Source organism: Choloepus didactylus, chromosome 3 (genome assembly GCF_015220235.1).
Source record: "Choloepus didactylus isolate mChoDid1 chromosome 3, mChoDid1.pri, whole genome shotgun sequence".
NCBI lineage: Eukaryota > Metazoa > Chordata > Mammalia > Pilosa > Megalonychidae > Choloepus > Choloepus didactylus.
Window position 1 is genome coordinate 178,231,485 of NC_051309.1, and position 24,131 is coordinate 178,255,615.

Genomic DNA, 24,131 nt, shown 5'->3' on the forward strand with positions numbered 1-24,131 from the left:
TCAAATCAACTGATGAATGGATAACAAAATATGGTACAGCCATGCCATGGAACATTATCTGGCAATAAAAGGAATAAGTACTGATACATGCTACAACATGGAAAAGCCTCAAAAACTTGAAGTGTAAGAAGCTGGTCACGAAGACCACCTATTGCATAATTTCATTTATATGAAATGTCCAGAATAGGCAAACCTACAGAGACAGAAAGTAGATTAGTAAATTGCCTAGACCTGGGGGGTTGGAGGGAGAGGAAGAATGCAATTGCTAAGGGATACAAGGTTTATTTTTGGTTTGCTGAAAATGTTCTAAAGTTAGACTATGGGATGCTTGCACAGCTCTGTAAATATACAAAAAGCAATTGAAAAGTACTCTTTAAACTGGTGGACTTTGTGGTATGTAAATTATATCTCAAAAGAGCTGTTAAATCAAATATATAATAGAAAAAATTGGCAAAGCATAAGGGTTACACTTTGAAAAATACTGATCCTCACTAACAAGAAAAATCACACAAAAAAGAGACAGGGCAAAAATACCTGTATCACAAAGGAAACTATGACCTCATAGATCCTATAAGCTTTAAAACATAATATGACCAACTTTTGCCAATAAATTTGCCAATTTAATTATCATATTGATGAATTGGACACATTTCCAGAAAACACAGTTTATTAAAACTGGAACAGAAATGAAATGAATTCTGCCTTCCACAATGCTGAAATTGAAATCTCTTTTCACTGTTACGGGTTTATCCTTTTTGTACTTTTATATAATCCTTTTTATGGGATCTCAGGAAAGAAGGGGTGAATACAGGTACCCAGTCCATCTCCCTGAAGGGAAGCCAATGACATTTGTGTATAAAAAAGAGTATTAGAGAAAAACAGATGATCTGAGGGATACACTAAGTAGTCTAATAAGAAGAAAACCTCACTTGGTCCCTTTTGAAAGAGAAGGTAGCATAAGGCATTTTTAAAATGAAGAACCAGGCTTTTTTTTTTTTTTTTTTTTTTTTTTTGATCTATGTTCTGCATTTACTTTCATGCAGCAAAATCAATGTATTAAAGCAATCCAAAGAATAGCAAGCATAAGGCATTGAGGTTGGGTAAAAGAACATGTTTCCTTAATGTGTTTTACTAAGTACGTGTTTCTGTAAAATAATGAATACATGCCTAGTCGTAAGGCATTTCAGGAAATATAGTTAATGCTGTGGTTCCAGGCTTTGCTAACAGTTACGCACATAGTTGCAATAATTTTTTGAATTTATTCCTACATAATGAGAGACAATAGCACGACAATGTTGTGCCTGCTGAATAGTGCCAGTTTGTCTAATTTCCGTAGGTGAAATCACTCAACCCATGAAAACAAGACAACCAATTTTCATTTGTGGTCTCATCGCAGTATGTGTAATAAAATTTGTTTCATATGACAATGTGCCTGTAGAAGCTGACAAGTTGGTAACTGCAGTGTGAATGCTCTTTCATTTTTTATCTTTAAAGAATTTACTGGATTGTTACATTGAATTTTATTCCTGTGAGATGCTTCTGACACTTAGAAACCAGGTGTCTAGGTTCCCATATCTTCATTTTGAGTTGCTGGTTTTCTAATGTGGAACCACAAAACTGTGCTCATGGATTATTTCGCCCAGTAATTATAGTTGACAATGATTATGTTGATCTAAAAATAATCTAACAGGCCTCCAAGTAAGAGGTGGCTTTTGGCTTTTAACCTAAGAAAGGATTTGTTTCATATGTTGAACAGACATTTTGCTGGATGATACTGTGCTAAACAGTTAAATTAAGCCTAAACTAGAGAATCTATTCAACAACCTCATCCCTTCCTCCAGAAATACAGTGAATAATTATTAGTATCCATGAGGCTAATCAACCAGCCAATTATTTCAAATACAGAACAAAGAAATATGTTTTTCATCTCCAAATTCATTTTACACACTCTTTAAAACTACATTTCAGTTGTAATTTAACATTTAGTAGGAGGTGTAAAAAAAAATCTCAGAAGAGATTATCGCTCCTATGTGGGCTAAACTGAGTTCCTACTTCAGACCCTTGGCAAGGTGCTTAACCAAAACCTAAACTTTCCTATCTGTGAAATTCTGTGAAATGGGAAAAATAATATCTATACTAGATATTAGTATAGTTGGTATGTTGGTAATACACACACATACACACTCACACACTGCTTGGAGAACACTTAAAATACATGTGCTCAATAAAGACTAAATTGAGGCTGAATTTTTTTTTCTAATAAAGTCAATGTTTTTTATCTTTTTCCTGAGTGTATTCTTTCCAGTATACAAGCATGTCTTGAGCATTAATTTTAGAATCAGATTTACCAGTGGGGTAAACTTATCAAGTTACTTATCCTCTTTCCTTTGCAAAGTGGGGATTTTGACCATTTTTCATAACACTGTAGTGAGAATTAATGAAGCTGTCACATGTCAGATGCTTTGAATAGTGTCCGGGACATAGTAAATGCTCAATAAATGTTATCTTTTATTATATTATTTTCCCACTGTGTATTTTACTAAGTGGACAAATATAATATCCATTTATGTGGACTTGTTTCCTTCCAAAGAATGTGTTTTGACACACAGCTCCTCTTCACTGTCAATGGTCAGGCTCACTGTTCTCTCAGTAAAATGCACATTTATGAGGCCACTAACTTAACAGAAATGATGTTAGGGGATACATATGTAAAACTACAGATTGGATGTTAAGAATGCATAAATTGCATTAAAATATACAGTTAATTTCACTATCTAGAGAAAGTAAAATCTTGTATTAGTATAACTGTATTTCTCTAACTCTATTCCTAAGGAAGGTTCTGGTCTACTTAATACACAAATTGGGTAATATGTCTTTAAACAGAATACAGAAGCTTGAGCTACACATGATTGACAGTTTATGTAGAGTCATAGAATGACCCTTCCTCTTCCCTCTTTAACACTATCCCTTTCATAGTACTCACCCTTGCTTGCCTTTGGGGAACACTGGAACTCACACAGTGGGATTTGATGCCCTTATGAAAGGCTCTTCTAACACTCTGTTTATTCCTCATCCTGTTGTTGAGCTATTTATTTATAAGTTTTCTTCGCTACATTCTCAAGGAGAGGGACTGTTCCTTTTTTTTTTAAATACTGTATATTTGGTGTTTAAATACAATGCTTCATGCATAGCTGAATCTCAATAAATAGTAGTTAAGTGAATAAATGGAGATACTTTCTAAATTGGTTGATTACTGTGATTCAAATAGTTTGGAATGAGAATATATTCAATCATTCATTTCCTCTGTCATTTACTTATCTCCATTTTCTTCTATGATAATAGACTTCTCTGTAGCTGCACCTTGCAACTCACCAAAGTGCAAATATGGGTAACAAACAATTTTCTCCTAGGCAGTGCAATCCCTCTAATGGTGGTTGAGAACAGACTTAAAAAGCTCAGGTGTACCAGATGGTCAGTAATTGTTCTAAGTTAAGGACAGTCATGTTATATCATGTAACTGTCTGTCAAATAATTACATGAACAAAATATTCTCTATGAGGCAGCATAGCAAGTGCTGGAAACATTTAAGGCTCTGGATTCATTCTCTGCCACTTCTTTCTGCACTTTAGTTTCTCCATTTGTATAATGAGAACAGCAATATCTACTTTCAGAGTCACCATGAGGTTTTGAGATACACATCAATTCCATGAACTATTTTAAAAATTATTATTGTACCATTAATTAGTGTGCATAGAGATACAAATTTTATGTAAGAACTCTAATTTTTTTACCCACCGTGTTTTGAATAAGAAGATAATCACACAGAAGCAGCTCTGGATTCTTCAGTTTTATTCTAACATGTCCCACATATTTCCAGGTACAATTTTTATTTGGCAGCAAAATAAACTGACTTGAAAAATATCAAGTCATTTTGCCCTGCCTGCTCCTTTTCTGCAAAGCATAACAACATTTGCACAAAAGCAAGGAAGAAATCTGTGCCATCTGTGCTACCCATGGGTGTGGACAGATAATGCTCCTAACTGCAGGCCTCTCCTCTTTGAATAAACACAGCACTTCCCATTGGTCCTTGGACAATGAAATTAGGATATATAAAAACTAATTTGTTGATTATAATGTAGAGATATTAGAATTAAGCATTTCCTAAAAATTAAACATCTTTCTGAGCAGCTCAAAATTTAATTTATATCTAAATTAAATAGAAAGACATCACACATTTTGATAAAGACGTGTTGTGAATATGACCTTGTGACTTTACGTCTTAGAGGAAAAGATCTCTTAATACGAGGAACATTTTTAGATCAATTGTTACTACTGTGAGTAATTGTTTTTTCACATTGTATAGTAACTATACAATTAAAGTTAACACACTTCTTTCAGTTACACAGTGAATGTAATTTTTCCTCACAGTGTGATGTTTGATGCATCAGTCTTCCCTTTGCATTCTTCAATTCAATCTGTCACCATAACAACCATTGGGAAATACTATTAATGCTTTTACTTTCTTATACATACCAAGGCTCTTGAAAGGCACCAAGTCTTTTACTTAATTTCCCTCATTTGTTTTTGACAGTCATTCTAATAAAAATTTAGATTTCATTCACCACTGCCTTTGGCAGTACTTAATAAAGGTTTTGTAATTGTTACTGCAAGCAAAAACTGATAAATGATGAAATAAGAAAGAATTAAAGGAAGGAAGAAAAATGAGGTACCAAAAACAACTGCAAACTCTGCCTTCTCTGATAGAATTTATTTTCAGAATGCACAAAGGCCATTGCAGAATAAACAACTGGCTTGCTTGCTCAAGAATAAACTAAATAAGGCTGGGCTTTTTGAAAGTGTCAATAGATCTAATGAGAAATTTAATATACTCAAACTCTTCTTTCCATTTACATTTTATTTGGTTTCCAAGGAAGGTATGTTTGTGGGGCAATACTGGCCCATTTGCAACAGCAGACGGTTGATTTCCTTCAGCCTGGTAATAGACTAAAAGTAGAAGATGGAAATAATTGGAGAAGAATGGGAAGGGTGTCTTTGGTAAATATGAATTGGTAAATGTGATTTCTTAGAAGGGTAAATTTACAATTCATTGTCTAATGTATTTGGAAGACTATCTACAATATTTTAAGTTCCTACTGGGGGCAGAATCTTATCATAATAGAATGCCATTTTTATAATCATGATTTGAATTTCCAAAATTTTAACTATGTTTTTGGCATAGAAGCTGTCTTGGAATTATTTCATCTTTTAGACTAGTACTTCTGTTTTTTAAATGAACATGACATTTCTAATAAGTAGAAAGGATTTAATGTATTATATATTGAATTTAATAGAGCTTAATAAGCAAAAAACAATCTCAATTTATCTGAGTGCTCTCTGCTCAAATACATTCCACAAATTTTATTATGTTCCTATTATGTTCCAAACACCAAGGATATGAAGGTAAATAGGACAGATTTTCCCTTTTTCATCTTATATAGTAATGTAGAGAAACAGACCAATATGCATGCACACTTACACGAATATTTTCAGATAAAGATGAGTCAATGAAAGAAAAAGAAAATCTGAACAGTCAAAGGTGAATGGGTGAGTTATGGTGGGGGCACAAAACAAAGAGCAGGCTGAGGATATGATAAACATGTCAAGTCATGAAAGATGAGAAGGAGTCAGCCATGGAAAGATTTGGGTAAAGAAATTTTTAGGCATCAAGATCAGCTGGTTCGAGGGCTTTGAGTTTGGAGTGCACTTGTTGAGCTCTAAGGAGACAGAGGAGACTGATGTGTCTAAGCAAAGTGAGGAAAGGCAACCATGGCCTGCCCTCACCTTCTGAGATTATTTACAGTTTACCTCTGCATCTGGCACGTTTCTCTATCTCCTTTACAAATTGCATTGCTATTGTCCTTGAAGAGCATAAAATGCCTCTTTGTGATGAAGCCTATCATTTTCCTAGAATCGCATCTACATCCACATGTACAACCCTCATGTTCATCTCCTTAATTTTTATAATGTTAACACAGCATCTCCATACTCATTTCCAAAGCAGATAATTTTCTTCCTTTCCTCTTTAACAGATGTGCATAAAAACGATTGACACTGATCAAAGTTTATGGTCATTGATCAAAAAGATTTGTAAAACATGTATTTATTAATGACATATGCCTTATTTCTGAATAGAGCATATAGAAAAGTGGAAAATCCTGGAATTTAAAGTGAGGTAGAATTTAAGTTCACTAATTTCCCTAATTACATGCTATTGAGACGGTTCATTCGGCCTTTTTTGATTCATAGTATTTTCACTTGCATTAGGCAAATGGAAGTATCAATCCCTCATTATTAGTGAGGTGTATAAATGACCTTGAAATTAAAAGATCTGGGACCTTATGATTTAGAGTGACTTACTTAAATTCTTAAGGCCTCTATTTCCTCACCTATTTTGGATAATTAAATTTGTATTGTGAAACTCTCAGGATGGTTGTGAGCTGTAATGAAATAATGGATATAAAGATTGATTTGAAAATTCTAAAGCTGTGTTAGTGAATATTTAGCACAAATAGCTTTTCATTTGAGTTTCTAATGTGTGTGTGTGTGTGTGTGTGTGTGTGTATTCCTCATTTGGAAATGAATGCACAGAAGACTGGAAAATGTGTGCTGAGCTGATATACACATTTTTGGAAGTGGCATATCACCTCTATTAAATATATACAGTGACACTTTCTTCTCTGTATAACTACAGTCTATTTATAAACTCAGAGAATCACTGTTGGTTATAGGAAAATAATTTTCTCTGGCATCTTTTCTGACCACCTAAAATAGCAATTTAAAAAATCTCCCAATTTTGACTTCATAGATTTTTCAACCCTAACCTTCGTAAAAATCTTTCACCTTCTTATTTCTCACTCTTATGATCTCTTTAGATCTCCTTTTAAAATTAATATTGGAACTCTGATTTGATTCAACAAACTGAGTAAGGTTATAGTCTATGATGCTTATATTTAATAAAGTAAAATTGTGTTACAATAAATTTAAAAGACAGGCGTCTTCTCTGTCTGGTATACAAGGAGGATGCTCCACTCCTGCTCCCCTACACCTCCCACCTTAAGTTACAGTTGTGAGATATTTGCTTAATATTAATGAGCATAATTTCTCAAATCCTCAAGGCTGTTATCCATTCTGAAAAAAATTTAAGTTCAATAAATACTTTCTGAATATAAAAGCAGACCCTCTGAATTGCCGTATAGATCTAAAAAACACAAAACACACTATTGTTTTCAATCGGGTCAGTTATTGAGAGAACAGTAATGAAAATGGCTATGAAATTGGCCACATTTATATGTCAGTGAATGCAGAGCAGAGAATAATCTAACAGACAAACAATCACAGGATTATAAAGAAAAGACCACATTGGTCTTTATGCCACACTATGATGTATTATTGCCACATAATACAATCATTGCATTTAGCCAAATCTATCCCATTCAAATAATGAATGCCTTTTTCGTCTAACCTATAGAGTGGTCCTCTGGATTTAGATTGCTTGGATTGTTGGAATTCAAACTTCACCAATGTTATCTATCATGCTCTGGTCAAGTTTCTTAATTTCTCTGTGCCTTGATTTCCTAATCCATAAAGTGGGAAAATATAATCACACCTACTTCATAGGATTGTGTGAAGATTTAAAATGAGAATATGTGTAAAATGCTTAGAAAGACAAATAGCTCATACTTTAATCAGCCATCAACATCATCACCATTGTCATTTGATGGGGTATGATTTGCAGAGGAAAGACTTAAATGGGGTGGATGATGGCAGAGAAGAAGTGATAAAAGCACAGGTATACAAAATGAAAACTAGGGCCAAAAGGCCAAAAGGGCCAAAAGAAATGCCTTTGTGGCAGCAGCTGGCTAAGTGCTCTCCATTTCTTTATTCGGGGCATATTGGAAGACTATACATCCTATCCTCCCTGTAGATATGTTGGAGTATGTCACTGGTTTCTAGTCAATGGCATCAGGGTAGAAGTGATGCTTGTCACTTCCAAAACTAACCATATATCCCTGTTGTCACCCATTCATACTCTTTTGCTTCTCTGATAAAAGTCCAAGGCCACATGCTTAGAAAGGTAGCTGCATGAGATGTGAGGAGCATGGGCACCTGCATTTTGCTTTGGTGAAGTAACATACCTGCATCAAACTGAATTGTGAGCAAAAGCAAACCTTTATCATGTTAACTGTTGGAAATTTCTGAGTTCATTTATTAAAACTGTTATCCTTAACTATCAACACTCATTATGAAGCTATAAGTTCCAGACTCATTCAACCATATTCTGCCTTAAGATGCTAGGGCTGACAAAGCAGCTTCTGAGGTCAATTAAGTTATTGAACAGTGCCATCTGCTGGACAGCTGGGAAGGTGCAAAGGAATTGAAAACTTTTAAAGGATGCTTCAGACCCTTTCTTAGGATGACAGGAGCTGGTCTACATGCCCTGTATGGCAACCTGGCCCTGTTTTGGCTGAGAAATACAGAAGACCCAACTGTTAAAGCAGGGCTCTAAAATGAACCCAGGTCTTGCTGGCCAGCAAAAAACAGAGCACCACTGGAAGCCAGCAGATTTTTATTACCACACACAGTGAACTTGCTGTGGTGCCCAATGCCTACCCCTCAACCTGTGGCAGGTCACAGTGGGCTCCTGATTTTGGGGGGAAGTCTGGGGGGCAGAGACAATCTGAAAACTAGCTAGTGAGAGAAACAAAGAAAAGATAGAGATCAAAGACAACCAACAAGAAAACCCTGGAAAAAGAGAGAAAACAAACTCCAGAATAAACTAATCAAGAAAATCAGAAGCCTCCATGGCAAAAAATCATGAGCCAAACCAGGAAACACAAAGAAACAGCCCAGTCAAAGGAACAAACTAACACCACAACTGAGATTCAGAAGTTGAACAACTAATTAAAGATATTCAAACAAATCTTTTAAATCAAATCAATTAGTTGAAAGAAAAAGTGACAAAAGAGATGAAGAATATAAAGAAGACACTGGGTAACCATAAGGAAGAATTCATAAACTTGAAAAAACAAATGGCAGAACTTACAGGATTGAAAGGGACAATAGAAAAGATGAAAAGCACAATGGAGACATATAACAGCAGACTTGGAAAGGCGGAAGGAAGGATCAGTGTTCTAGAAGACAGGACATCTGAAATCCTACATACAAAAAGAAAAGATAGGGAAAAGAATGGAAAAAATATGAGCAGGGTCTCAGAGAACTGAATGACAACATGAAGCATATGGATATACATGTTATAGGTATTCCAGGAGGAAAAGAGAAGGGAAAGGGGCAGAAAGAATAATAGAGGAAATAATCAATGAAAATTTCCCAACTCTTATGAAAGGCAGGAAATTACAAGTCCAAGAAGCACAGTGTACCCCAAACAGAATTGATTCAAATAGACCTACTCCAAGACACTTTCTATTCAGATTTTCAAAAGTCAAAGACAAAGAGAGAATTCTGAAAGCATCAAGAGGAAAGCAATCCAGCACATACAAGGGAAGCTCAATAAGACTAAGTGTGGATCTCTCAGCAGAAACTGTACAGATGAGAAGGCAGTGGTATGATCTATTCAAGATATTGAAAGAGAAAAACTGTCAACCAAGAATCCTATACCTGGAAAAACTGTCCTTCAAAAATGAAGGAGTTTAAAATATTTGCAGATAAACAGACACTGAGAGAGTTTGTGAACAGGAGACCTACTCTACAAGAAGGGAGTGCTACAGACAAATAGGAAAAGGCAAGAGAGAGAGGTTTGGAGAAAACTGTAGAAATGAAGATATCAGGAGATAGGAAGAGAGTAGAGATCAAGCATTTGATGCTGAAGGAGTATAGAATGTTCAAGAGGACTGATGGTATAGATCCACAAATGGATAGCACAATAGTGTGTGATGGTAGCACAATATTGTAAGTACACTGAACAAAAATGACTGCAAGTATGGTTGAAAGAGGAAGGTTAGGGGTAGGTATGACACCAGAAGGAAAGATAGAAGATAAGGACTGGAACTGTATAACTTAGTGAAACCTACAGTGGTCAATGATTGTGATTAAATGTACTAATATAAGAATGTTCTTACATGAGGGAGAACAAATGAATGTGAACTTTGAAAGGTAGTGAAAATCAGATGTTATTGGGGAAAAAAATACAGTCAATGCAAACCAGAATCTAAAGTTAACAGTAACATCATAATATTCTTCCATTAATTGTAACAAAGGCAATATACCAAAGCTAAATGTCTACAAGAGAGGGATATAAGGAAGAAGTAAGGGGCTCTTGGCACTTGTGCTGTTATCTTAACTTTTAATTTTATTTTAATTTTATTTTTTCTTTTATTTTTTTAGTCATTTTTTTTTTTTCCTTTTTTCTCTGCTGCTTCTTTCTTTGCAGAAGAAATGGAAATGTCCTCATACAGATTGTGGTGGTGAATGCATAACTATGTGATTACATTGGGAATGGTGTTTTAAAACTTCAACTTCTGTGTGAGACCAAAAGAAGAGATATTTATTTGGTGCAGATCCTCTTTTCTGTAGCAAACTACATAATTGAACTTGTAAGTAAGTTTATTCAAACACCATAATTACATGGAACTTTGGAAAAAGGAGTGAGATCTGGTTGGCATGTACAGGTTATTGTGAATCCCAAATATATCCCAGAGTAATTTGGGAAGAGAATAAAAATGTATTTGCAAAGCCACCTTGAGGGACTGGGGGAAAATGTGGATATATTAAACTTCCCCACCTGGGGAATTACTGATATTCTCACAAGCACTGGGGGCTACCAATTTAGAAGGCCAAGCCCTTGATCTTGGGGCTTGCTCTTATGAAGTGTGTTACTGCAAAAAAGAGGCTAAGCCTACTTATAATTGTGCTTAAGAGTCACCCCCAGAGAGCCTCTTTCATTGCTCAGATGTGGTTTCTCTCTTTCTCTCTCTAAGTCAACTCTGCAGGTAAATCCACTGCCTTCCCCTCTATGTGGGACATGACTCCCAGGGATGAAATCTCCCTGCCAACATGGAACATGACTTATGGGGATGAACCTGGACCTGGCATCAAGGGAATGAGAAAGTCTTGACCAAAAGGGGGAAGAGGAATGAAACAAAATAAAGTTTCTTTGTCTGAGAGATTTCAAATGGAATTGAGAGGTCACTCTGGAGGTTATTCTTATGCCTTATCTAGATACCCCTTTTTAGTTTTCAGTGTTTTGGAATAGCTAGAAGGATATACCAGAAACTGCTGAACTGCAACCCAGCAGCCTTGATTCTTGAAGACAATTGTATAACCACATATCTTACACTGTGTGACTATGTGATCGCGAAAACCTTGTGGTTCACATTCCCTTTATCCAGTGTATGGATAGATGAGTAGAAACATGGGGATGAAAGTAAATGAATAATAGGGAGGGATGGGGGTGAGTGGGATGTTTTGGGTCTTTTATTTACTTTAATTTTTATTCTTATTTTTTTTTGTGTGGTAATGAATACACAACTATATAACGGTACTGTGAACAGTTGATGATACACTTTGGATGATTGTATGGTATGTGAATATATCTCAATAAAATGCAATTTAAAAATTAAAAAAATATATTTAAAAAAGATGGCTAGGGATGAGAGTCTTCAAATGAAATTTTTCCTTTTCCATTTAGTTCACCGTAAGGTTCTACTAATGCTAGTGCTAAAGGGAACTGGGAGTCAGGAAGAACGAGAAAGGACTCACTCCTTGTTTGACCACTGTTTCCATTAGTATCATCCCAGGAGTGCTTCTTCAATTTAGCAATGGACATTGGATCCAGTTTCTAACTTTTATTCACTCTCCATGAACTATCTTTTTTGTATCCCCCTCTCCTCCCACCTGAGTGTGTAAGGACCATGGAGTGCATCTCCTTCAGGGGTCTGGACTCCAGCACTACAGGGTCCCTTCTGTGAACTCCTGGGTAGCACCCCCTCCTCAGAGACCCAGGGACCCAGACTGAGGGGCCCTCTTCCAGCCTCCTAATTTCTAATAACCCCAGCCTCCATCATTTGTTACTTCTCCATATGTGTGGTTGCTCTTCTTGCAATCACTAAACCTGCTTATCTTTTTGCCTTTTCAGGCTTCCATTAAGTTATTACATAATACCTCAAATTATAATCTTTATATTAAAATGTTGGGTGTGGCAGAGATGGACTAGATATTCATAACCCCTCTCCATTTCCTGGTCACATAAGAAGAAAACATTTACCACCCTTCCCTGCAGCTCATTTGGGGTGATATCACTATGTTTGGCCAATGTGTTGTAGATGGATGGGATATTTGCCTATACCAGGCTGTTTCATAATACTCAATGACAATGGCCTACAGAGATTCTTCCTTTTCCTCAGTGACCTTAGAAGCAATGTGGTTAACGAACTAGCATCAAAAGATGGTAGAGCCTGCATATTTGAATCGTCATACAGCAGTGAATCTCCAAGGAGAGCTGTCCAACACATAACAGAGCATGACATGAGAGAGAAATATTTTAATTTTACTATGCTAAAATCTGAGATTTGAGGATTGTATGTTACAGGAGCTAAAGGTTATATCCTTAGTACTGCATTAGATTTAAAAAGAGTAATCGCTGAATTTAATTGAAATTCGTATCTTTTTCTTTCCACTCAAGTTATTTGATAAAGAAGAAAATGTCATCAAGAAAGTGAGACTATGTGATATAGTAGAGAAAGTCTTGCCCTGAGAAGCCTGGTTCCTAGTAACCCTTTTACCATTTACTAGCTAACTGACATCAGGAAAGTCAGTTAATTTCCCTAGACCTCAGTGCACATCAGAAAAATGAAGCTAATATTAGGTTACTTGATTATAAGCAAAAAGCCAAGCCAAATATTTGCTCAAGATTCTTCAGAGTTTTTGATCTATGATTCTATGAAGTAGGAATTAAGAACTAAAGACATTCTAATGAAAGCATAGGGGAAGTAAATTTTTTTATTAATTTTTTTTTTAGCTATTGCATGCTAAAGTACAGCTTTATGTATAAACATTGTATAACACATGTGCTTAAGTAGTAGGTTAACTTGGGCAGAGTCATGCCAAGCAGTTTTATTGAAAATGATAACGCATTGAAGATCATGGTAGAAAGAGATGAAACAGTGCAGATGACAATTTCAAAGAATCTATCCGCTAGAGCTTTGAATATCCAGTTTTGTAGGAATTCTTGCATTCCTCTCTATTCCCTCAGCACTCTCCCATATGCTAAGATAATGGGACTGAAACAAGATTCCCACTTCTATTTTTATGTTTTCTCAACTGAAAATCTATTTCTGCAGATGGCTGGTCTTGATAGTCACTAATAGTATTTATGCAGGATCATTATTTTCCCCTAAAATAATGCAAATTGTCAAGTAATAAAAAAGGTAAAACTTTTTAAAAAGCCTGATTCTTTGCTTATATTTATTTAATTATACGTTCATTAATTAATAGATGAGGCTGAAAAAAGAAATATTTACATTCTTATAAAATGGCAAAATAGTAATTAAAATATATATAACATGTCAATTTAAAACTTTAAGGACTTAACGGAATTTTCCTTTTTAAAATAAAGGTGAAGAATATTGTAGCCAAAATCCAAACAAAGAACATTTGAAACTTCTTTTGCTGAGGAATTCTCTTTTCCTTCACTGGAAAATAACAACTAGCTAAAGTCAAACATTTAAATTTAAAGTAGAAAACAAATCATGAAAGAGCATATTATTTATTTTCTCATCAAATTATTTTTGTAAGTATTTAATTCATAATCTGATAAGAAAATTAGAATCTTTGAATCCTTTCTCTTAAGTACTTTTAGAAAAAAATGGAATAGAGAAGATATGATTCTTATTGTTCACTGTTTTGGATAACTCTATACCTATTTTTCCTTCACTGAATCCATTACACAAGACAGGCTCTGAGAAAATGAATTTATATAAAGACTTCTTTAAGGTCACTAACATAATGAGAGGATAATGACCAAAAGTAATTGAAAGAAAAAGAAATAGTTCTTTAATTTGAATTAAACTCTAATATTATACAACATTAAATTATTTTACATTAGTATCTGACATACTATTAATTAAACTGAACGTGTATGAAAAACATAATACAAATGCAAATACAGTTTTTAAGGAGAATAATGTTCACTTAGAAAGTCATCCCCCTCCCTATTTCCTTAGCATTCCACTTACATATGAGCCTTTTTGAGGAAAAATAACTTTGCACTCACCAATGTAGAGGTTTGTGAGGCATCAGCCAAATCCCCTGAGATCTCAGGTGTCCGCGTGTTGTTTGGGATTCTGTGTGGGTTACGGGCTATCGCTTCACACCAGCCCAGCATTTTCTCCTTCCTTTTATCCCTTTTTCAATCTCTGGAATTCTGAAAATAATTTACATTCCCTGAAATAGGTCACTTATTTTAGTTGTCTGTTTTTGGAAAATGCGCATAATTGAAATTAAACCAGCAATGTAATAAAATACCAGAGTATACATTTTTAATTTAACAAGGGGTATAGGGAAGAAAAGAAGAATATGCCAATTATTGATAAGATCCTAGAGCCATGGGAAAATGAAAACATGCATCTTCTGGAAAGTCTAACATTCTTTATAACCATCTTTGCGGCACTTTTAGGCAATGGGGGCTCCTTGCTCCAAATTCTAAGTACCAAATTCTAAGCGATATTTTCTAGGATCATATTATAACAAGTTCTCTCTTTAGGAGCTAAGAACAGACTCAGTACCTAATATATCCACATATTTCAATATGGCACAGCTGTTCAGCTGATTGTCCTACAGATGCAGAAAAGAATGAACATAGGCCAGCGATAAAAAGATTACTCATTCTGGCAGTGGCGTGATGATCTTCCTCATAAAGGCCTGCCAGCTAAAGAAGGAAGTTTTTTTAGTGGAAATATAGTAAATTTGGCATATGACAATCATTACCAGTACAATCTATTCAAAAATAATAATTTAAAAATCTCCTTCATATGTAATAAATAGAAATATTCCACAACTCTTTCCCCTTCCCATTTGGGGGCAGTTTTTGTCTCTGAAAAAGTTATAACAACAATGACTTTTAACGTAATGGAGAAAACACTGTAAACACTTTCCCTTGTAAAGTTTTACAGCCTGCTTTTCCACTCCACCACCCTCAGTAATTAGAAATAGTTTATTGTAGGTCTTTAGTTAAATGCATTACACTGTCAATTAAATATCAAAAATAACGTGTGGTAATTATTTTTCACAGCATCCAAAGCAATTAGCAATCTGGCAGTTTATAACATTTCAGGGATTCAAAATAGCTCATTTCATAGCACTCAGAAAGGTAACATAAAGAAAGGGTGCACTAACAGATTGATGAGTTATTATTCTAAATGACAAAATACTCAACTTAAATGGGTCTGAACAATGTAAATATGGAAGTGATAAAAATTTTCATAAAAATTAATTCTAAGATACTCAGTAGAATGGATTTTCTAATAAGACAGGCAATTTAATATGAGTGACTCATTCATTTGAAGTAAGGGAAATGTTGAAGAGCGTTTGGAAACAATTGTTTGAATGAGTGACACATTATTAGTGCCTGCCATTTCAAACACATTTCTTGAAATTTTATGGAAAACTCTTATCTATGTAATGGAAAATCTGCATATCCAAATAATTTGCACTCAACAGAAAGTAAATATTTCCACATCCCCAGTACACAGTATCTCAGATACTCATCAGTTTTTAATTACATTTCTTGAAGTGTGCTAAGAGTAAATGAAAATGCGTTGGTATTCAAAGGCAAGGAGTGAAGTGATACATAATGACCAAAACAGTTTCATCATGTATAAACAAATGTTCTACTTGTAAGTCATTTGACGTTTACTTTTCAAGAATTTTCACTCTCATTAAATATCACTTTAGTACTTATAATAAAAAGTTGAATTCACGAATGAATAAAAAGTATAATAAAGTAGCCTACAAAATTACCATATATTCAGTATCCATTCTGGGATGTGGTTGAAAAGGCTGCCAATTTCTCATTTCCCATTCAGTTTCTGAGATTAAATAAAATAGTTTAATTTCATTTGCGTCATACTTTTGATGTGGTGATGTAGTAGTTGTGCCCCTCCTTATTCACTCAAAATTAATCCGCAAATATTTATTGAGCCCCAATCATTTTGTAGGTTCCAAAGCAGGAAGGGATGAGCCATAAGTGATGATTACTTTCACTTTTGATTTGAGTTAGATTTAGTGCAATAATCATTTTCACAATTTTAAAGCTGGAGGACCTATGTTCTTACTGACTCTCCAGTCTGTGGAGTCGGAAACTTACTTGCTTATCTCCAAGGTTTCTGCCTGCTCCTCCTGATCTTAGATGTCTTCTCTGACGTCAGCTCCTACAAACCATCGTTTTGAACTGTTTTGCCGAACTGCTATCAGCAACTCATCATGACAAGAGCTGATCATTTTTGGGCTAAACTTGCTGAAGCATTATAGTAAAATGTCAACTGTGTTATAGGTTTCTATTACGTGTAATATTCATCATCTTAATTCTAGAATGATTAGTTAGACTAATTCAACAAGTTAAAATACCTACTCTATTTGTCTAAATAATGAATTAATAATCATTGGATATTTTCTTTGGAGACTGTACCGACCATTGGGGGAAAGCAGGAAAACAGGATACATGGCTATGTACTGGAGAGCTTAATTTTTTTTTTTTTTAATGAGGACCAGGGGTTAACCAGAGTGCTGACATTCTACCCCTTTTAAGTAGACTTTTTTTTGGTTTGTCACTCACTCTGATACTGCAGTTCTTTAACTGTTTTAGGGAGTTTTTTCTCACTCAACCTTTTTTTTTAATGCAATTTTATTGAGATATAATCACATAACATACAATCATTCAAAGTGTACAATCAGTTGTTCACAGTATCATATAGGTGTGCTTTCATCACCACAATCAAACTTTGAACATTTTCACTGCTCCAAAAATAAAGTGCAAATTAAAATAGAAAAGAATATCCAAAACATCCCATTCCCCTCCTCTCCCTATTGTTCATTTACTTTCTTCTAATACAGTTTAATTGAGATACATTCATACATCATAACAGTTGTACATTCATCACCAGAATCAATTTTTGAACCTTTTCCTTACTCCAAAATAAAAATAAAGGCAAAAAAGAACACCTAAATCTTTCCATTCCCTCCATCCCACTCTACTCTTCATCTAATTTTTGTCCCCATTTTTCCACTCATCTGTCCATATATTGGATAAAAGGAGTGAGAGCCACAAGGTTTTCACAGTCACACAGTCACACTTTGCAATTTATGCAGTTATACAATCATCTTCAAGAATCAAGGTCACTGGGTTGCAGTTTGACAGCTTCAGGTATTTCCCTCTAGCCATTCCAACACAGTAAAGACTAAAAGGTGATATCTATATAGCACATAAGAATACCCTCCAAAGTGATCTCTCGACTCCATTTGATATCTCTCAGCCACTGGAACCTTATTTTGTTTCATCTCTCTTCCCCCTTTTGGTCAAGAAGATCCTTTCAATCCCACAGTGCTGGGTCCAGCCTCATCTCCAGGAGTCATTTCCCATGTTGCCCGAGGGATTTACACCCCTGGGAATCACGTCCCACACAGAGGGGAGGGCAATGAGTTCACCTGCTGAGTTGGCTTAGTGAGAGAAGGGGCCACATCTGAGCAACAATGAGGCTCTCTTTGGGGGACTCCTATGCACAATTATAAGTGGGCTTAGTCTTTCCCTTGCAGCAACTGGCCTCACAGGGGAAGGCCCCCAGATCCATGGCTCTGCCCACTAAATTGGCAGTCCTCAATGTTTGTGGGAAAATCAGCAATAGCCCAGGTGGGGAAGTCCAACACTTCTGCATTTCTCCCCAGCTCCTCGGTGGGACCCCGCAAATACATTTATACTCTTTGCCCATATCACTCTGGGATGTGTCGAGATTTCACCCCAGCCTATATAAACGCACCAAATCCCATTTTCCCTTCACTGCTCCCTGCACCTATGGTCAAACAAGCTGACCATACAAGTTAAATTACCTAGTGTGCACAGAAAATATAAATCCTGCACCAGATAAACATCTCCTCCCTTGGTCTCAAACTTAAGTTGAGTTTTAAAACCCAGTCAGTATAGTCCTTTACCCTTGGGCCTGATTTACCTTAGTCCTAACCAGATCCTCTTCATTCATGTCTCTAATTAAAGTCTGAATTCTTTTTCAGCTCTTTCAACAGTTGCCATATGGGGTAATACTGACATTCATAGCTGCCAAGTTCTAGCTCTGAGTCTCATGTGTCATACAGATCCCCAAAGTTCCAGAGATTGACCAGGTTATACACAAGGAGATCAGCATCTCAGGATTTAGAGATAACCATTACAACTCAGGAATAAATGTGACTGCTGTAAGAGCTTACAATCTAGAGACCATTACAATAAGCACTCCCCTGATAAGCTGTGGTCTAAGATTGAGTTCTCAGAGTTTACACATTATAGTTAGTCCATATTAGTGAAGCATTATAATGTTTGTCCTCTTGTTTCTGGCATGCTTCACTTATGTTGTACTCAAGATCCATACACCTAGTTGTGTGTCTCACAGCTTCATTTCTTCTTGTAGCTGCTCAGTTTTCTATTGTATGCATACAATACAGTTCACCATTCTGTTCACCAGTCAATGTAATCTTAGGCTACCTCTGCCTATTGCAAATAGTGAATACTATTGCCATATATACTGGTGCTTAAATGTCCATTCATGTCCCTCCTCTCCAATATTCCAAGTATATACCCCATACTGAGGCTGTAGGACCTTTAAGCCCCCACATACCTAGCTTCTTGTGGGACCACCATACTGTCCTCCAGATAGGCTACACTATTCTACTTCCCCAGCAATAGTGAATACACTTGGAAAGCTTAAATTTTAACTTGGAAATACTTATGGGAATATTTACAAAGAAATTTGTATGAAATGATGTAGAGAATTCTACAAAGCTTTTTCCAGCTTTTTATTGTATTAATGAAGAATACATGAGAATATAAAAATGGCATAGGATGATTGCGTTACCTAACTGGCAATTCACATCATATTGTAGGAGAGGAAATGTGCCTAATTATTTGCTCTGTCTAATATGCATCTGCTGACTTTACCACCCTCTTTGGAATCATAGAATCATCCTGTGGAGAAGCCAAAATTTAATGGCCTTGAAAGAAGCAGCAAAGGGGAAGGCGGACTGGAAGGAAGAGACAAGGAACAAAGTAGAGACCCATTGCCTCATTGCTTAAATTCTTACGGGTAAAGGGTCTTAAAAATACTCAATGACCATCTTCTTTTCTGTTATCACAGAATAGTCTGACTTTGGTCATATTTCAAAGGAATCTTTTTGGCATTATCAATACTAAAGTAGAGATTCTAAAAATGGTTTAGGTGATTTGAGAGGACTGAAGTTAATGTTGATGGCTGAGTCTCTGCAGACCAGCTTTCTTCCTTCACAAGTTGGGGGCACTCATCATCTTCTTAGGTATAAGAATGTACTGTCAGTCAGAGGATAGGCAAATTATGAGCATTTATAATTAGGCTTAAGCACTTTAAACTGTACATATCATTAGGAAGATAGCAGAATAGGAGAATGGTCATTAAGCATTCGTGTTAATTGCTATCTAACCACTGAACCAAGCTAATATGAGATGCAGTAATGAGCAACTTATATAATGATCACAGGAAATTGAGATTTAACTACGCTTAATTTTGAATATGTTACTTCAAGAAGATATTTAATTTAATAAATAGGAGCACAGTGCATTTTCTGTGAGCTAAATGGACAACAAATTAAAATTAAGAAGAAAAAATGCATGGCAGTTGGATGTATCTCATAGAGAAATGATTTGTTTTTAATTTAGGAAACATTTACTGAATACTTCCTTTCTGCCAGATGCTGTACATGGAACCACTGGTACAGAGATAAAAGAGACCCACAGCAACCTTCAAAGAACTTAGAGCTAACAGGGGAAACAGTCAAGTAGATGAACTTTTACAAGACAGTGTGATGAGAGCTTTGATAGCCTGCACTGAGTACTATGAAAGTTTTGAGAAAGGGTATTTACCTTGGCTTCAGGTGAAGGGGAAGGCTGATTTTGAAAGACTCAACAAAGAACAGAAAATTACAAATATTTCACTTGAAAATTAACACTGGTAATATTCCAAAGGCTGACACCACTAACAGTTAGCTGCACAATTCTAGGAGACCCATTATATCCATGTAAATGGCTCTGTGCTCCAGGAGATGACCTTCATACAGAACGCAACGTGAAGGGTGTGCCTGGAGTTGTGCAACCCAGACAGCTGATTTCTCCAAATGAAGCTTTTTATACTAACCTCACATTACCCTAAGTCTAACATAATTTAATCTTAAAATAAAAACTTTTTCCCACAGAAAAATGCAGTTCCCTGCCTCTACCTTGACTCTCTGCCACCTCTACTATTTCCTTCCTCAAATTTTCCACTCTGTATGATGTCCAGTAAAGAGTGGTCATGGTCTAACTATATGCTTCCCCCTTCTTACATTCATGCAAATGAGAAAAGTGTTCCCCCACTTCCACACGTACACAACCATCTTCAAATGAGAGATCTGGGAAAGCCCCTTGTCTAAAAATTTTAAAGGAATTTTAATTTTTCAGTTTCCCTTCCTCATTCAATTTTCCTATATTATCTCTGAGAATTAACATTTGTTCCCTAGAGGTGTGTGTGTGTGTGTGTGTGTGTGTGTGTGTGTGTGTTACAAGAGTTACTCCCCAGATATTCAGAAAACGACAACACTCATGCCTACAGCTCATACTAACTGGGAAGGAACACTGATGGATGCTTTGAAGCACTCACATCCTGCCATGTCTTGTTCTTAAGGACCCAGAGCACTAAGGACCACCAAAGGCTGCTTGCTAGGGATGTTTTTCAGAAGTTTTTAGACCAGATAACTACATTTGCCACATTTACTGCTGTATAATGGAAATGTGTTCTGGGGCCTTCCTGATTTCTGTGTGTAGGATGTGAGGTTTCTCAAATGAAGAGAGGGTCATAGTTGTATTACAGGATGTGGAACAGTAATTGGCATAGAACTATAAATACTTGTTTATGATAAAATGAATGAGGAGATACAGAAGAGTTTTTCTTTACTGGTGGCATAAGGTTATGAAATGTGAATAACCGTAAGAGGACTCATGGTGAAGGTTTAAAATCTTAGGTGCTATGTGCTTAAACTATAGGAAAGATATATTTTTACAGTTAATTTTTTTTAAAATTCCTCCTCTAACTTATAATTCCCTTGAAAAGCACCAACCTTTCCGTGAAGTCTGATAAGCTACTTTAGCCTTGTGAAGTGGCAAGGTGGTGAATAAAGAAATGACACTATAAAGGGAGGCAGGTACAGAGGGACCACCTTTTGGAGAGACACTTATGATAGAAGACAAGCCACAGCACTAAAAAGTGTTAGATACAAGAAGAAGGAGAAATCCCACATGGACAACTTTGGGACAAATGTGAAAATGACTCCTTCCAGTCTTAACACACCAAAGGAAGTGATGCATCAGAGGAAAGGAAAATCACGTGCAAACACCCACACCCAGAGATGATGGAGGTGGTCTACTTTAGTGATGATTGAAAGTTTCTTCATGGGATTGACTGTGCTAGCTCAATACCGAGTCTGCATATTGGGCCAATCTTCTGAACAAAAAAAAAGAAATGTGAGAGACTTCCAGTTTAAGGGCCAACATGTAAAACGTTTGGTAGTCATCATTCCTTATAAAAAGATAAAGCTGAATAAACTGAAAATCAACAATTTTTCTTAGACCAATCAGAGAACCGAGGTTGCAGAACAAACCACCACCCCAGAATCTGGTAGGACAGATGTCTACAGAGAATCATAGCCAATTTCAGATTGCCTGGAACATAAGCCCTTGAAGCCATAAACTGGTAGGAACATTTACACCTAACTTTCATGAATTACCAGAGGCAAAATATGGCTAGCTGAAGGGAGAAAAACTCGAAAGGACCTTTATTGAAAGGACATGTATTTTTTCAAAAATCTCAAAGATTTCAAATAAAAGAATCTCAACAAAACTTTAATTTTGACAAAGATACTTCAGCAAGAAAAGTTAAGACTTTGGGATTAAAGAAGGAAACTCAAAAGAATAACAAAAATTTGAAGATACTGGAAAAAGAGATTTGTGTTCTTGTGCAAGAATGTGGTGCTCAGGACGAGCAGGTCTAGTGTATGGAAGTTAAGTTTAAGAAGGTGGAAGTGAAGCTAAATGCTATAATCAGGAAAAAACATCTCTGCAAATAATGCTTCACTGCAAAAACTTATTAAATTAACCAGGACTACTGGACTACTGAAATTTAATTTTTCTGAAGAGGGTAACCAGAAGAATATGAAAATTCTAAGCCTCAAGGTGATGAAACTTAAAAGCAAAGAGAAACAAAGATGAAGAGTATGGTGGCTAAACAAGAAGGCATGTAGATGTAGGTGCAGGTCATCAGGAGTCTCAATTTGAGGGGAAACTGGTTTCTAAAGAAAAAGAAAAGATTGATGAAAAATCTGAAATAGAAGAACTCTTAGGATACATTGACGAAATTAGCTGTGTATCATATCAAGTGGAAAAATACAACCTTCTGTCCAGGTAGAAGAAAATTTGGAAGAGAAGAATCATGAAATTTTAAGCCTTAAGCATTCTCTTGAGGAAAATGTTGTTATGTTGTCTAAACAACTAGAAGACCTGCTAACTCAAAAGGGATCATGGACCTGAATGTCAAACACAGAACTATAAAACTTCTAGAAGAAAACAGAAGAGAAAATCTAGGTGACCTTGAGTTTGGTGATGAGTTTTTAGATACAATAAAAGCTCAACCCATAAAGAAAAAAAAATGTTGTTGTTTTACTTTATTAAAATTAAAAATTTTTGCTCTGTGAAAGGCACTGTTAAGAGAATGAAAAGACAAGCCACAGAGTGAGAGAAAATATTTGCAAAACACGTATCTAATAAAAGACTTCTATTGAAAACATACAAACTCCTAACACTCAACCAGAAAACAACCCACTTTAAAAAAGATGAGCAAAATACCGGAGAAGATACTTCACCAAAGAAGACTATAGAGATGGCAAATAATTATATGAAAAGACACTCAACATCATGTGTCATTAGGCAATTGCTAATTCAAACAAGCATGAGCTAACACTATCCACCTATCAAGATGGTTAAAATAAAAAACAAACAAACAACTGATGTTACCAAATGCTGGCAAAAAATACAGAATAGTAAGAACTCTCATCCATTATGGTGGGAATGCAAATGTTTACAATTTCTGAAAACAAAGTTTCTTACAAAGACAAACGCAGACTTAACACAGAATTCAGTGAATGCATTCCTAAGTATTTAGCCAAGTGATTTGCAATCTTATGTTTCCACAAAAACCTGTCTGCAAATGTTTATAGCAGCTTTATTCATAATTGCCAAAAATTAGAAACTACCAAGCTGTCTTTCAATAGATGAATAAACAAGATGTGGTACATTCATACAACGGTATATTTTTCAGATACTAAAATATATGAACCATCAGGCCACGAGAAGACATGGATGAATCCTAAATGAATATTGGTAAGTGAAAGAAGCTGAAAAGGCTACTTTCTGTATAATTCCAATTACATGACATTCTGGAAAAGGCAATACTATAGCAACAGTAAAAAGATCAGTGGTAGCACAGTGAAACTCTTCTGTATGATGCAGCAATGGTAGTTACATGACACTATGCATTGTGAAAGCTATAGAACTTCATAGCTTGAAGGTCAAAAATTAACAAGTGAACATTTAAAAAATCATTTTGGAGGTTGGGGGATACCAAGATGGAAAGTAAAATGTGAAAAACTCTATTGCAAATTTAGAAACAACCTCTCTGAAGAGGTTGGGGGGCATTGTGCTGACCTAAGTAACTCTGGAAATGAATGAAGCATGTAAGACTAAAAGAAAAAAAAAAAAAAAGAACAAACTCTGTACTTTAGTTCATAAAATTGTTCCCATG

At 35.6% G+C, this 24,131-nt stretch overlaps 1 protein-coding gene and 1 pseudogene across 2 annotated transcripts in view; one reads left to right on the forward strand and one right to left on the reverse strand.

Moving 5' to 3' along the window:
* The window catches only part of LOC119529992 (E3 ubiquitin-protein ligase MARCHF1), a 581,433-nt gene that overhangs the window by 323,203 nt on the left and 234,099 nt on the right, over positions 1-24,131 (reverse strand). Inside the window, exon 1 of one of the 2 annotated variants that reach the window (XM_037830955.1) lies at positions 14,288-14,398. The exons of the other annotated variant lie outside the window; for it this stretch is intronic. Within the exon in view, the coding sequence (XP_037686883.1) occupies positions 14,288-14,398 (111 nt within the window). Of the gene's footprint in view, positions 1-14,287; positions 14,399-24,131 lie in introns of those variants that run through there. 2 annotated transcript variants of the gene reach the window in all.
* Positions 14,498-22,861, forward strand: LOC119529097 (annotated as a pseudogene).